General features: G+C 38.9%; 1 protein-coding gene across 2 annotated transcripts in view; it reads right to left on the reverse strand.

Moving 5' to 3' along the window:
• The window catches only part of cacna1ea (calcium voltage-gated channel subunit alpha1 Ea), an 88762-nt gene extending 74090 nt beyond the window's left edge, over positions 1-14672 (reverse strand). For both annotated transcript variants that reach the window (XM_088004984.1, XM_088004985.1), the window contains exon 1: positions 14039-14672. In XM_088004984.1, coding sequence (XP_087861110.1) covers positions 14039-14562 — 524 coding nt within the window. In that variant the 5' untranslated portion in view covers positions 14563-14672. The remainder of the gene's footprint in view (positions 1-14038) is intronic.
• Positions 14673-15660: the final 988 nt, after the last annotated feature.

Here is a 15660-nt window from a genome sequence, read left to right on the forward strand (position 1 = left end):
ATTTTCCAAAGCATAATAAAGTTTAATAATTTAACTGAATTTTTTGGGACAAAAAATGTTTTAGGAAATAGAGTTTAACTTAACTAGATACTCCCAGGTCTGATTACCTGAAGAATAATAACAAAAATAAAAAAATAAAATAAAAACAAAAAAATACATTTAAGTAGAACATGTGCGGCATGTTCTAAAAGGCCGCCAAAAGGTCCTTAAAATAATCATAGATCATTCTGCAATCTAAAGAAATTTAACAACAGTTGTTTACATTAATTAGTCTGAAAAGGAACACAAAGCTTTGAGCCACACAGAGAGCCATCATCCACAAACAAAGATTTCAAGGAGCATTCGTTAACATTCCCAGCCACTAAAATTACTCCATCAATGAGAACTCACCAATAAGTTCAAAAAGGAACCCAGAACAATGTCTAAAACTCACAATTCAGACATAATGAAGGAGAAAACAGCATATCTTAGAACATTCTAAGACCAAAACCCTTTCATGTTCACCAAGGCGTTGAGAAAGTTTTTCTTTGAGCTGACAGAAGTGTAACTGTCAGCCCAAAGAAAATGAACATCACATAAATTCAGAATTTTTTTATTATGCAACTACAATAAAATATATTTGCCTGATAAGTGCTTGTCAGAGAGACAGCCTGAGGGAAGAAACTGTCTCTCTCGTGACAACTGTTTGCAAAGAGCACTCTGTATCGCCAACCTGAAGGTAAAAGTCTGAATACTTTGCATGCAGGATGTGTGGAGTCTGCAGACATATTTGTGACCAGTTTCTGGCTGTAGACCTGTACAAGTTCTGGATGGAGGAAAGCTCAGCCCTCAAGATTGTCTTCATGGACCTTATTGTTCAATGCCATGTAGAAAATGACCCCAACTCCTACGACACCTTTTTCTTATACATGTAAAGTCTCTGCTGGGTCTTCTTCTGAACAGTGTCTGCACAGAAAGTTGTAAGTTTTAAGTCCAGGATTAAATCCGTTTGACAGCCTCACCTTAATCGAACCGTTCCTGCTTAAAACCTCTCTAATGTGATTAACACAACTATCACAGACACTGGATGGCAACTGTTGTCACCAAGGGTTAAACAACCAGCTGATTCATTTAGGATTTAATTACTTTTTTATATAGAGGACCAGGTTGATTGGAATAGCTTTTCTCCATAGTAAATGAAACCATCATTTGAAAACTGAATTTTGCATTTACTCTGGTTATATTTGTCTAATCTTGAAATTTGTTTGATGTGTGGGAGGGAGCAAACACTTTTCCTCAGGAGTAGAAACAAGTAACTTGTTTCATAGGAATAACCTGAGATGACGCACTGACATGTCCTTCAATGTTGCATTATTATTATTATTACTCACATTCCCCTTCCAACTTGTTCAGAATAAAACAAGAATTTAAAAAAATTGTCAATCATTTATAGACATCTTGAGAATTTAATAAATAGAATTAGAAAAACACAAAACTTTGAGGTCATTGCTCTCCCACATAAACCAGAGTATGAGTCCTTATCCTGTTAGTTCAAGGAAAACTCACTGAATTTTTGTTGGTAATGGAACCATCACTTTCATTCAATCATTTTTGGCAATGAAAGTGCTTTTCTTTTTTACCCGAAAAGAAAACTTGTCAGAAATTCATATGAAGGTCCAGAAAATTTTTTTTAGGTTGCTTGTGAATGTGTTTTTTTTTGTTGTTGTTTTTTTTTGCTGACAGGATAAAAGCTTGTAATAAGCTGCAGGCAGTTTGAGGAATATTCCTTCTAGTGCTTCATAGGTCAGCAGTTTGAAGTTATTTCACAATCAGCACATGATATAAAAGCACAAAAGGAAAAATCGGAACATTGTACATTTAATATATATGCAAAATAAACTGTTAACAAAAGCATTTTCTTGAGATAATTAGAAATGCACAGAAATGAGGCATGTTATTGGTGTTTAAGCTCATTTCTTTTTAAATCTAGCCAGCCTTTTCAAATATCAAGTTGGATCAAGACTTGCGTGAAGAAAAAATGTGGTACTTATCTCGTATGCAGTCGCAGATCAATACAATCAACAGAGCTGTCTGTAAATTAACAACTAGAGCTTTGCAAAGGGTGGTCAGTTACAACGCAGAAGGAATAGAAATGTGAAGAAAATAAGGATGTCTAACAAGCCCAAACATGATTAAAACTGAATCAAAAATCCTCAGATTCTAGACAGTCACTTAAATAATGAACGTGTGTGTGTGTGTGTGTGTGTGTGTGCTTGATTTTGCTCTGATTAGACTCACTATCCCAGCAGCTGCAGATTAATCAGGCTTGATTTTTCACTCCACAGGACATTACATCCCCACATCATTACCTAATGGCTTCTTAAGTGGCAGCTGCTCTGAACTAGGAAGCGTACCGTGCAGATGAGCTCAACTCAAGCTGCACTGAATCACGCCGTCTGCTGGGTCACAAAATGTTAATTTAACACAAGCAGGATCAAAATCAACGTTTAGCATGAGCTGGCAGAAATTTGATACAGTGAATCATCAATTCTTTGTGAGGTTTTATCACGTTTTGTGAATGTACTTGTTACCTGTTGCAGGGTTCGGGTAAAGCAAGCCAAACAGGAGCTTCAAAACAAAAAAAACATGAAATGTCTTGTTCTGAGAAAAAAACAAACAAACAAACAAAAAACCACTTTGTTATGTCAGCAGTGATGTGAATTTATTCTGTTGGACATTTTTCAAGATATTTACCTATTTTATAACAAATGTTTGCCTCGGAGGGAAGAACACAATTCATTTGCCTCATGAATGCATGACGCATGAGCTCCTGTGTGGGCAGTTCGCAGCGGCTCCACTAGAGTTCGCAGTAATCACACAGTGAACTCCGGTCCTCCCACTGTGGATATTGATGACGTTTCCGTTTGCTTAGCCAGCATCATTCTTTCCATTTGTCAGAAAGCTCCCTCATGGCACAACATAAGTCATGAAGCCGCAAAAGTTGGACTCCATCTGGTTTGTGGAGTGAATTGGAAGTGATGAATGTCTCACATGCACTTCAGGTGTGTTTCTGGCTTGTTTTCCTGCACATTAGTCTCTAAAGTGTGGCTATTGATGCTGACCACATAATTACTGCAGCCATCACTGAATTGTAATCGTAAAACAAGGGCCAAAAAGGCAATTTGGTAATAGCTGAAGCTCCACACAAAGCTCAGTTTTGCTTGAAAGGACCAGTGTCTGAAAGAAATCCTGCTGCACAACAAAGTAAGCTAACAGCACTGAACTCTCAAAGCACAGCACAGCCATCTTTGATATTTTAATCAAGAGCTTTGAATGAGTGAATGGGGAGAAAATTCAAGGTCTGCAGCAGGGAGGACATTCATTCATTCATTCATACCCCCACCCACCCTGGTGTGTGAGGACTTTAATGTCCAGGGGAAGGACGCAACACCACAGTCACAGCATGTATGCACATGTAAACACACATACAGGAATAAGAAGAGTATATTCTGTTAAATATACATAAAAACTATGGAGGATCATTTATATATTTGAGACCTTTTGAGTTTTTTGAGAGAAAATTACATTTAACATTTTATTGCTGGGAATGTGTTGTGCATTCAAATTACTTTGCAGTGGCGTTTTTCTACATCATGAATCCTGCAAGTGGATATATTAACAGGCTTTTCTTACTTCTATGCTAAATAGTCAACTGCTGTGATGGATTTATAAATATACAAATCTAAATCAATTATTATTATACAAAGAGGCACCAATCAGGAATTTTATAACTTATTTCTTAACTTTGTTTCGCGATTTCTCCTTAAAAGTTACACAAGTAATAAAATATTGTTTTTATACTTTTTGAATGACAAATGTACCTATGTAATCAATAAAAAAAATGCTTGCAGTAAAATAAGACAATTGTCAAAAATAGCTCAAATTGAAGAGTCAAATCTTTAGAAACCTACAATTACGGAAAAAGTCCTCAGGGTTATGATATAGAGACAACTCTAAATAAAGTTCAAATAAAAAGGATCCAGAATATCTCCTTTACTTCAAGACAGAATGTACTATTGTAAAATACTTTATACATTTATAAAGTATTTTTTGTTATAAGACATAAAAAGATAGAAGCTGCATCAGTTTAATATTTTAGAGGAGAAAGCTCTGATTTACTGCTATGTGTTGGATATTTTTTTATAAATCATATTTTATTTATTGTAGCAATAAAGGGGCTTTATGAAGACTTTCTGTCAAGAAAAAAAACACATGGCTCCCATCTTTTTGTTTTGTTTTAAAATTGGATATACGTTTCAAAACATAATTAATTATTCTGTGGCGTATTTTGCGAGAGATGATTTTGATTTTAAAGCAGTGCTTGTTTTCTTGACGATCAAACTGTCTGTTGAGAGGGATTTAAAGTCAAAAACGGGGTGAATTTTATAAAATGCTACTTACAATCACTTTTTTCATAATCACTGAAAATAACACAAAGCCTGTTTTAATGAAATTGGAAGTCCATTTTACTGATAAATACTTCTTGGTTTGATTTTACAAGGGAACACTCAGAATATACTCGCATATTGAACAGGCTGAAAAATACAGGTTGGACGTTACTTTGCTTCCCGGTGTTCATTATGAAATTGAACATAAATGTCTTCCTGGGGTACCTGAACTTAAGCACAGAGCAGAATTTTTATTGTTAAGCATCGTATTGTTTTTGAACATGGATATGCACTAGAAAATCAAGGAGTATGTTGCTGTCGTGTGATGCAAATGGAGGGAGGTGGAAGTCATATTTCACAGGGTTTTCTCAGGGGAGTGAGCTGCTTCCAGCAAAGCAGGGCATGTGGCTGCAGAGATGCATGATGATAACAGATAAAGATACGCTGCACTGCAACAACAGAGCTTAAAGAACGGGGACACAAGCAAAATATTATTTTGGAAAGAGGAATGTAGGCCATTACCGTTTTGAATAGCTTTATTTTATAGTGTAATTACGAAAGGGAATAAAGGTTTATCACTTTGCTACTATGAAGGAGAACACTATCAAGTGGCTATTTAAAAAGTAAGATGTCTGCTTATTTTTTAGATCCAACTAGAAAATAGGCTTTAGTCAGTTCTTTGTAATGAAAACACCAGATTTATCTTAAGAAATTAACACAATTGTTAAAGTAGTTCATTCCATCTGTTTTCTAGCGCTGCAAGTCCTCTTTAGAAGGCTGAAGTGTCTCCTTCACATGGTTAAGTAATTGGCTGACCTGCCGCAGATATAGACAACCTGAAATATGCAGACGTAGCTAAAGTGACTGATCAGTGATGGAATTATCTGATATACTTACTATATCAGATAAGGACTGTAGAACTTCAAAGCAGAGTTAGGTATTAATTAATATCCCTAGTTTTGAGCAACTCACAGAGTGTAAACCTGCAAAGTCATGGTCATAGTAACAGACCTGGCAAGAATAGCATTAATCAGGATAGCAGCACATGGTAACTCTGGAGGAGCTGAAGAGATTCGCAGCTCAGGTGGAAAAATCTATCGATGGGGCAGCTGTTATTTGCCTATTCTCTAAATCTGGCACAAATAGAAGAGCAAGAATGAAGGCATTGTTGAAGCCATAATTTACCACTAACCACGTCAGGTTTGTACGGAGCCCCTAAGGGGACATGGAGAAAAAAAAAAAAGGAAAGAAATCCCGACTTATTATCGCGAGATCCCGAGAAACTAAGTCGAGATCTCGAGATCCCGACTTATTATCGCGAGATCCCGACTTATTATCGCGAGATCCCGACTTATTATCTCGGGATCCCGACTTATTATCTCGAGATCCCGACTTATTATCTCGAGATCCCGAGAAAATAAGTCGGGATCTCGAGATCTCGAGATAATAAGTCGGGATCTCGAGATCTTGACTTAGTTTCTCGGGATCTCGAGATAATAAGTCGGGATCTCGAGATAATAAGTCGGGATCTCGAGATAATAAGTCGGGATCTCGCGATAATAAGTCAGGATCTCGCGATAATAAGTCGAGATTTCTTTCCTTTTTTTTTCTCTCCATGTCCCCTTAGGGGCTCAGTAGGTTTGTGGTCAGCTGCCTAAATAAAAAATCTGGAAGAAGATGTTCTGGTCAGAGTGAACCACAACTGGAAAATTTTGCTTCGTGGAAATGATGTGCATGACGGAAAACTGAACACACCATCACCACAGGTAAACAAGGTGGTGGCAGCATCATGCTGCGAACGTGCTTTTCTTCATAACGGACAGGGAAAAGTTGGTCAGTTCAGGGAAGCCTGACAAAGTAGAGGCTACTTTAGATTAAAGTATATGAATTTATCATGACGGCCCAGTTAAAGCACAGTTCTACGTCCAGTTGATTATAGGTGATAAAAAAGGCATTGACATATGCACAGTCTTGACACGACAGGACGAAACAGATCATAAATTTAGTTTGAGACCATTTTCTCAAACTAGAATAATTACAACAATCAGTGTAAAATCCTGCAAGCCACAAAACAATCTGGAAACAATTCAGCTGTAACTAGACATAGCAAAATAATATAGTTTCTTATGATTAATGCCATGATCTCTATTCCGCCACTGCATTGTTTCTGCTCAGCATGCTGAAGAAATATTTAGACATCGTCTCCTGACAGATCAGATATCGTTGGAAATCTCTTCGTCTCTGTGACAGTCATCAGCAGTGTCAGCTCGCGACAAATTGTCATCCGAACGCAGAGAGACAGGGAGCGAAAATAGGAAAAACAAATGAAATTGGAGGGTAATTGAGAGCACAAATGCAGGAATAGATTTCATCTCATGCAGCAGAGAAAGAGAGACATACTTGGTCAATAAGCAAGCTTAACAGCTTGAATGAAGTGAAATGAATGCTGTGTAGACAGCGAGAAAACACGTTTTAAACAACTTTGTCTAATTGCCCTTAACGACGCTGCTATCCGTAGTCTCTGTTTTGCTTAAGAGATGCACAGCTTTGTGGCAACCAAAGCCGCTATTCAGCGTGTCATCATTAATAATTCAAATGTGACAAACTGCTCTGACATTTACACTGCGCTGGGGTGTCTGTCTGACACTGACAGAGGAACAATAATGAAGTGAAGGGCTCTGCTGCTGCTGTGAGCTGATGCAATTAGAAAGGTTTAGGCCTCAAAAAGTGTTTAACCTTCATTGGTAAAACACTAATGGTGGAAGCTGCGATGACCTTTCGAGAAATCATCCACTGTCCTTTAGTTGAGATTGAGCTGCTTACAGTAGATACAACTGGTCACATCCTGTCAGCCAAAGCAGCGTGGAAATGAATCACCAACCAGGTTTTCATGATGTTTAGACTCTTATAGTTTGTTTTATATTGCAGTGACTTTGTTTGCAGTTTCACATACTTTTGAGGGATGAAAGTGAATGTGCGAAGGAGCTGCAGACAGACTTGGGTTTTAAAAAGCTTGAGACCTGCAGTTCAGAGGGTCGAGAACGAACCGACGAGTGGAAGTCTCAGAGGACGGCAGAGTTCAGAAAATCTCGGAGCCGAAGATTTCTGCAGAGATGCAACAGATTGTGGTAAGAGGCCATGTCAGTGGTTCCCTGACTAAATTGGTACAGAGCCATATGTGGAGCCCATTGCGCAAAAGAGGTAGGAAAGAGGCATGGAAAAATGAGAGATGAAAGAAGGGAATGAAAGAATGATAGAAAGAACAAGCATCTGGAGTCTATAACAGATGACTCAAGATGTTCTGAATCCAGTTCACTCTTTGTAAATCTCCGTCAAATCTTTGAATAGATTTTGCTACAAAATCCTCTCAAAGCTGTAGCTATCCATGCTCCTGCTGCACCTTTTCCTTCCACTCAACTTTCTGCGAATAGGCTTGGATCCAGAACTTCCATGATTGTGCAGTCTACTGATCCAGAGTGAGACACCGTTTAGAGGCTCAAGAAAGATTTGGTTAGTTAACTGAACAGAATATGACACCATAACTTTCTGGTCTTTAAATTGTATGATAGTTTAATTTTCTGAGACACTGAATTGTAGGTTTTTGTTATTTGTAATTTCAAAAATATACAAATGTTTTTTATATTACAAAATCACAAAAAAAGCTTCAAATATTTCCTGCTATGTGTAACTAATTCATATATGATGTTCACTTTCTGAAACCTTTTCATAATTTTCTAATTTTCTGAGATGTACTTGCATGTGTTGAATGGACGGAAAGGTGCTGTGGGAACAGTATTTTCTTATGTCATAATTCTCCCAATGCTTTTGAGAAAGGCAGATACACAATAGTTTATCTGGGGTACAGTACGCGTCCACTCAGATGATGAAATAAGAAGCCCTGAATCACTCTTTTCTGCTGGCCGCCGCATGGCTAAATAATGAGGTCCGTGTTGTAAAAAGACACTTTTATAATAGCAGCTCCAAGCAGAGAAGTGAGATGTAAGGCTTTATAGATGGTCGGAGACACAGTTAGAGCGTTTGTGTCAGACAGAGATCACAGGACTCAGGGATCACAAAGAGTTTATCTAAGCCTCTGAACACCCCTGTCAAAAGCTGTTCCAACACAGCTCTGCAAAGAGTCAACGACAGCACAACCCACACACTGCACATAAAAACAGAGATGATGGCTTCACCATAGACCTGCTGCAGTTCGTCTGCCATCTGTTTACCTCTGAAGACTGCAGCGTTTTCTGAATCTGACTCCTATGAAGTATTACATTGAATGCATAAGCATGCATTTGAAGTTTTATGATATTTTAAAATAATTTGGTCCTCAACTTTGATTTTTTTTTTTATTGTCTTTAATCCCCACTGGGTCAAAACTCTATGCAAACTTCAGCAAACACAAAATCAAATTTGGACAGATGTTGCTCAGCAGATCGCAGAGAAAACACACACTTTTAGTCACTACCAGCAGGTTTTAGATATAATTCTGTCAGAATGTCTCTACTTGGAAGAATAGGTGGCACTCAATAGGATTGGTTGCTTTTCAGGAACAAAGACAACTTTGAAGCAAAGTGAATATATTTTGAGGATGCAGATTGCATCAAGCCACTGACTTGCAGCATTCACTCCTCCTAGGTGAACATAGCAACAGTCCATTGTCACTTGCACTGTGTCGCTGACTTTTGTTTTGCCGTGCATTTCATCAATAGTGCAAAGAATTGCAGCTGGATGTGTCGTGTCGTATCGGCCACTTGACTCGCTGCAAGACACAGCAGCGATTATGGGCCGTGTAAAGATGTAAACATGTCTTTGACTCGTAGTAAATATAAAAGACAAAACATGAGACATATCAAAAATAGAAACATCAGAGGTGCTATGGGAGAACAACATGCTGGACTCAGCTGTGTCCGCCCTGCAAAGCTAATGATTTTTCTGGAAAGAGTCCATTTTTTTAATGAAAGTCCTGTTGCTTCCAGCTCACATCATAAACTGCAAGACAAGTCAAACAATTAATTTACCGTCCAACTCTGTGTATGCAGCTTTGCTTTTAGGGACACATTAAAACAAAACACTACGCCTCTCTGCATTCTCATGTCACAATGGCTACACATTCATTCGGTTTAATTCAGACTGTTTTGTAATGTTTTGTGATAACATCATCACAATCAGATGCTGCAGACTCATTGATCCTGTGTCTCTTTGCTTTAGAGATGAGCTGATAATTTGATAAAAGCCTCTAGACAAAAAAAGAAAAGAAAAGAACACAGGCATGACATCTGTGAACCAGGAAGGGTGAAAATCACTACAAACCAAATAATGCATTTAGTATGTAACCTCAGCCCAGCTTTAATTGTACACACACCCAATCCACATTACATGAGATTAATATTATTTGTCTCCGACACTGACAGGCACTGGCACCTAGAAATGGGTCTTGTGTCACAGCTGGAAAGCCCTGCTACTCCCTCAGTCTGCTCAGACTTAATTTCCAAGTTCAGTTTAATGACTCATGGATGTAACATATGCTGCTAGTGCTTCAACAGCCCTAACTGCTTTGAATTTCTGGCTGGCAGCATTTAAATGAACCACAACACCCACACGCCTAGTGGCTTTCTTTTACTGTTTTTCTCTCCAGTTTTTGTGAGACCATTTGGAGAATCGGACTTGTGCCAGCAGCACCTGCCACGGGGCTGATGCAGAGTTTGATGTAATTTGCTGATCTTTGCTACCGACTGGACCCTGCATGATTGTTGACAAGCCTGATCAAAATGTGTAAAAAAAAAAAAAGAAAAAAGAACAAACTTAAAATAAAGTGTGATGGAGAATTGGCGACCGGAAAATACAATCATGCAGTTTTCTGGAATAATCTACAACAGAGATATAAGGATGCTTTTCATACCCTGTCACCATCCTCGTCTCTACAAAGTGGCATGATAAAATCAGATCCTTGCCCAGCAATGTTTGTTACAGTTCCAGATGTTTTAAACTTTTTAGATATTGCTCTGCCTGCAGTCATGGCCATGTTTATGCAGTTTTCTGATTCATGACGACACATCAAGCGATATTTCCTATATCTTTCCTATTTTTAAAAGAGGGTTAGTAGAGATTAACAGAAATACAGCACATCTAGAAAATAGTCACAGGACTTAACTTTTTCCACATTTTCAAATTGTATTAAAGAGGCAATATTATTATTATTAGGCTATCACATTTTCTTCTGTCTCTTTAAGCTGTTTCCGACACTCCGCCTTCAGCACTTCGTCACAACAATGTTCCTCCATTATGCTGTTTACAACCATTCTTAGGAGAATGGTTCATATGATAAGCTCAGCAGACTCGCATTACTAGACAAAATTTCTACACAAAAAATACCCCGTTATGACAACATGGAAAAAAGTCTGAAATCTTTGATAATTTACTAAAAATGGAAAACCAAGACGTGACATTTATCCAAGTATCCTTCTGTAAAATGAACCGTTGAAGAGCACGTTTTCATAAAGGATGCTGCATCCGTCTGTCCGCTCAATCCTGACTAACCTGCCAGTTCCTGATGCTGCAAAATATCCCTTTAGCATAAAACGCAAAAATACCTTAGACAGGGATTTGAACCTAGGACCTTCTTACGCCAAAGGAACAGTGCTACCAACCTGGCAGCACCAATCCTAAAAACATGCTTTTCCTTTCCTAGACACAAAACCACCAAACTAAGAACTCCAACTGTAGTCTGTCACTGAATGCATAAACCAACAATATTCATTTTGATCTGGATATTCTGAGTTAAATAAAGCTCCGACAAATTTTAGGGACATATTATCTGATGCTTTAAGAGGGACAACTTTCAATTGTCTTACTTGGCTTCAAAACGACTACCTCTATCGAAAACCTGCAGCAGTAGTGCGGATTTCTTTTTCATCGCACTACTTTTTCACTTTTTTCGCACATGCAAAACACAAAGGTCAAAGTAGATCAAGAGGTTTTCTGTTGTTCTTGTCTGTTTGAGAATAATATCTTCCTATAGTCAAACTGCCAGATTGATTCAGCCTGATTACTGTAATTAGAGGCACAATAATGTCAACTCTAAACACAGCTATTCAATAAAATGCTTCCGAGAGGATGTCATGATTTAGATCCTCCTGGGATGAATGCCGCAAATGCATTCGCACACAAGCCTCTACAAATGTGAGAATACATCAGTCTCTTATCTCTTTGCATTCTTTGCTGGTGAAGAATCAACACCGGATGCGTGGACGCTTCGTTTCCAGAAGCGGAGGTTGAAACTCAGGATCCCAAATGGATTCTCCTCTCAAGGAGCATCAAATACTAAGCAAACAAAGGTCAACAAGGGCATGTAGGTCACCTTACATGCAACTATCACTGTGACACTACAGGGAAAACAGCTAACAACGACTAACTCTCTTGGGATGTCAGAGTATCCCAACCCAAATTTCACTTTGCTGTGTTATTTGCAGACAATAAGCAACAATTTGTCCCAAGTGTGTGCTGATGAACTGGTCATTCGAAGCCCACAAGGAAGACATTTCCTCTTGGGTGCCTGAAAACATTGAATACATTCAATGACACATTTTTAGAACTCTGACCCTAAAATGAAACCTTAAAGACCAAGGAATCATTAGGACTTTACGTATTGCCTTCAGGGAGTCATGAACACCCAGAGGAAATACAAACAACGAGCCTGTCAATTATTTTTTGAACCCAATTATTGACACATTTCTTAATCATTGTCCACTTTCACACTGATTACGACGCATTTGTCACGCAGCAGAGCGGGGTCGAGACAATTTCAGCAGCAGCCCATTGGGTGTCATAACAGGACATTTCTACAAACTGCACAAGCTTCTTTTCAAGCAAAATATTCAGGGAGAGTAAGCAAACCTGCAGAAAAACACAAACAAGTTTTAATGTCATAGTGCATCAGACTGCCCTGCAATCAAGCTAATTTTATTTGAAAACTCAAAACAGGTGCAGCAATTGGCTCAAGGGCAAACGCTGATTCCCCCCACACCCTCCTGCCAGGTAGCTGAGGTCTGCCGTTAAATGGCAGTGAGAGGTGGATGTGCACGGTTGTAATGCCTTCTGACTCACTGTGGTCACTGTCCTCTCTGCAGCTTCAGTCTACATCTGTCATGACGTATTACGGTAATTATATTGGACAGGGCGGAGAACAGCTATCTGGTCCATGGTCAAGCATCTCTACAGGCCTCTTGATCCACAAATCGCCCACTTTCAATCTACTGTCACATGAACCTAAATATGAAATGCAAATTAAAGCAGGAAAAGTTCTCATTCATCCTCCGTTTCCTCATCGCCTCCCCTGCATTTGGCGTACGTCATCTCCTCTCTCGTCTCGCGTCCCACTCTCTCTGCAATTAGCCTCCCCGAACCTCCGTCTCTTTAGGCGTAGCTTATGATAAGATGCGGCATCCTGTACCTGCGGTGAAAAAGGTTCGAAGGGGGGCACAGAGGGTGCCAGCTAGAGGTGAAGCTCTGGCTTCAGCAGGAAAAGACATAGGGGGGTGTCACTGCAATAAACAGCTAGAAACTTCCACCACACCACAGGACAGGAAGCTAATAAACACACACACACACACACACACACACACACACACACGCACACGCACGCACGCACGCACACACACACACACAAACAGGCTATTTAATATTCAGCACATGGAAAGAACATGGGAGTGAGTGCACACACATACTCATCAATGCTTCACAGTAAAATAGTTGAGGTGACACAAGAAGATGCTGAATGTTTTTAGTAGTTTATTGTTCAGTTTAATGTTGGTGGAGATAAAATATATTTTCCATGGATATAAATTTGAAAATTTAGGTTTCAATCTGTTGTCCTCTGAAAGGTTATTTCAAAACATTTGAGTCTCATCAAGGCTAGGGTTGGATGATATAGCTGAAAGAAGTATCACAATATAAACATTTCATACTGATTAGTTTTTTGTTTTATATATCCGAAATATTGTCAAACTGATGACAGTCTGGAATAGGAAGTGTTTGCTTGATGACAGTATGTGACCAGAACAATGCATTATAAACTTTAGCAAGTTGAAAAGTGTGAGTTTCTCTTGTTTTGGTCTATAGATTTTCTAGTTATAAATTTTAGAAGATGGTTAGAATTTTCTTGAGCGATTTTTTTCATACATGAGAATCTGTGATTCACCTTGCATTTTTAGAGCAAGCCTAACTTTGCTTATATACTTAAACTGAAATGACCATGTTCAAAGTTTCATTTGCAAGAGAATTGCACATAACTAACAATATAAAACTGCTCTAATCTTGTTAATTCAACAGCAGAAATTAGGTTTTCCAAAAACAAAACAAAACAAAAAAAAAAACAGAACATTATGGGCCTAATTGCTTTTTATGGTATAAAAATTCACTCTGTGATGTAAACTTTGACTCATGAACTTCTAGCAGCAGCTGATGAAACATAAATATCAGATATACCTGTATTTGTCATAGTGAAGCTACATAGTAAAGTATGTAAAATGTAACTCTGTAACGCTTAAATTACAAATTTGAAGTTATAATTTAAGAAATCACAATTAAGTAAGAAACGTCATACTCACTCCCACTCTTTGCGTCGAGCCTGCGGTGTGCTATGTATCTTATGGGCCTGGTGAGCTTTGACTATGTCCTTCTGTTCAATCAGGCCTCCCCGCCGTCTCTTGATTACGTTGGGACTGACTGCCAAATCTCCATCCACCCCAAGCATCCCACCTCCGGCGTCAAATGTTGAGGCCACATCCAGAGAAAGGCCGAGGCGGTTCGGGTGGAGAGTTTGAGCCTGCCCAGTCATCTGCGGGAGGTAGAGGGTGTCGTGGCTGGTGGACAGACTCTGGGGCTCCAGGAGCGGGTGAGGCTCGGAGCAGGGGCTTGAACCTCCAGCCAGCCCTCCCCGATGCTTCTGCCAGCTCTCGCAATCCGTTGGTGACGGGTGCAGGACGTGACGCCTGGGGCTACTGCTGCCACACATCTGTCCAAAACCAGCTGCTGGACTGTCAGGCCCTCCTGAGGTGGGAGGTCGCCCCAAAGCATTGTGGTCGTCTGTCAGAGACTGAGAGCTGACAGAACATGAGCCCAGTTCCAGCATGGTGGTAAGGCTGCCCGGGATCTTAGCATAGTGCTGCAGGAAGGAAAAGGAGCAGAGATCAGACGGACTTAAAGTTTCATCATAATATTTTGTGGTACTACTTGGGTAACAATAAAAGTGACGATAAAAACTATTTATTACTCCTTTTCTAGGTAATTGTATGCATGAAACAGCAATTATAGCTTCACTAACTGCTCTTGAAGATCATTCCCATATGTTTCTTTAGGACACCAGTCATATGAAGAAGTGTAACATACTATGAAAGTAAAGACAAATTTTCAAATTCATTGATATTTATTGATACTCTCATTGAGCAAACAGTGGAAGAAAACAGCAAAACTAACAATATGGACAGCTCTGAGATTTTTAAACATTATCTGGGACAATAAAACAAAATTCATATTATGTTAAGAAATTTATCATGATGAACGATATGATAAATAGGAAGCAGCACATAAAGCACTGACAGACTAAGAGTGATGCATCATTTCTAATCCCAAGTGGCATTCAGACTCAGTCAAAAACAATTTGCCTTAATAAAACCTAGAAACTACAATGTGATTATTAATATTTGTTACGCAGATAATTTAATAACACATTTTCACTCCATTTTGACACCACAAATAAAACAAAACACCACCTCATACTTTTTTCCTAGAATATTTGCATGGTACTGCTCTGTATGCTGTCTCATCTTTGTTAGCCTCTCTAAGAGCCTTCGCCTCGCTGTTATAAATTTACACATGAAACACACACGCGCACACACACGCACACACACCCCCACACACACACACACACACACACACACACCCCCACACACACACACACACACACACACACACACACACACACACAATCTTGCCTTAAGGAGACTGCAGTAATTGAACAGGGCAACAATCAAATCATCAATAACATGGTTGGCAAATCATGTTATTGATGAGCCTAAATCGCAGCAGCCTTCCACTACTGACAAAAATACCATGATCTGTTCAAGCTTTGTTTTTCTTAAAAAACCCTGTTTAATTTGAATCGTAGATGCTACTTGTTAATTTCCTTAAAATGTGTTTACAATTAACTAATGTGTGTAATTTCAATGTT

Source organism: Poecilia mexicana, unplaced genomic scaffold, assembly GCF_051168715.1.
Source record: "Poecilia mexicana isolate PSO_F unplaced genomic scaffold, ASM5116871v1 scaffold_4, whole genome shotgun sequence".
NCBI classification, from domain to species: domain Eukaryota; kingdom Metazoa; phylum Chordata; class Actinopteri; order Cyprinodontiformes; family Poeciliidae; genus Poecilia; species Poecilia mexicana.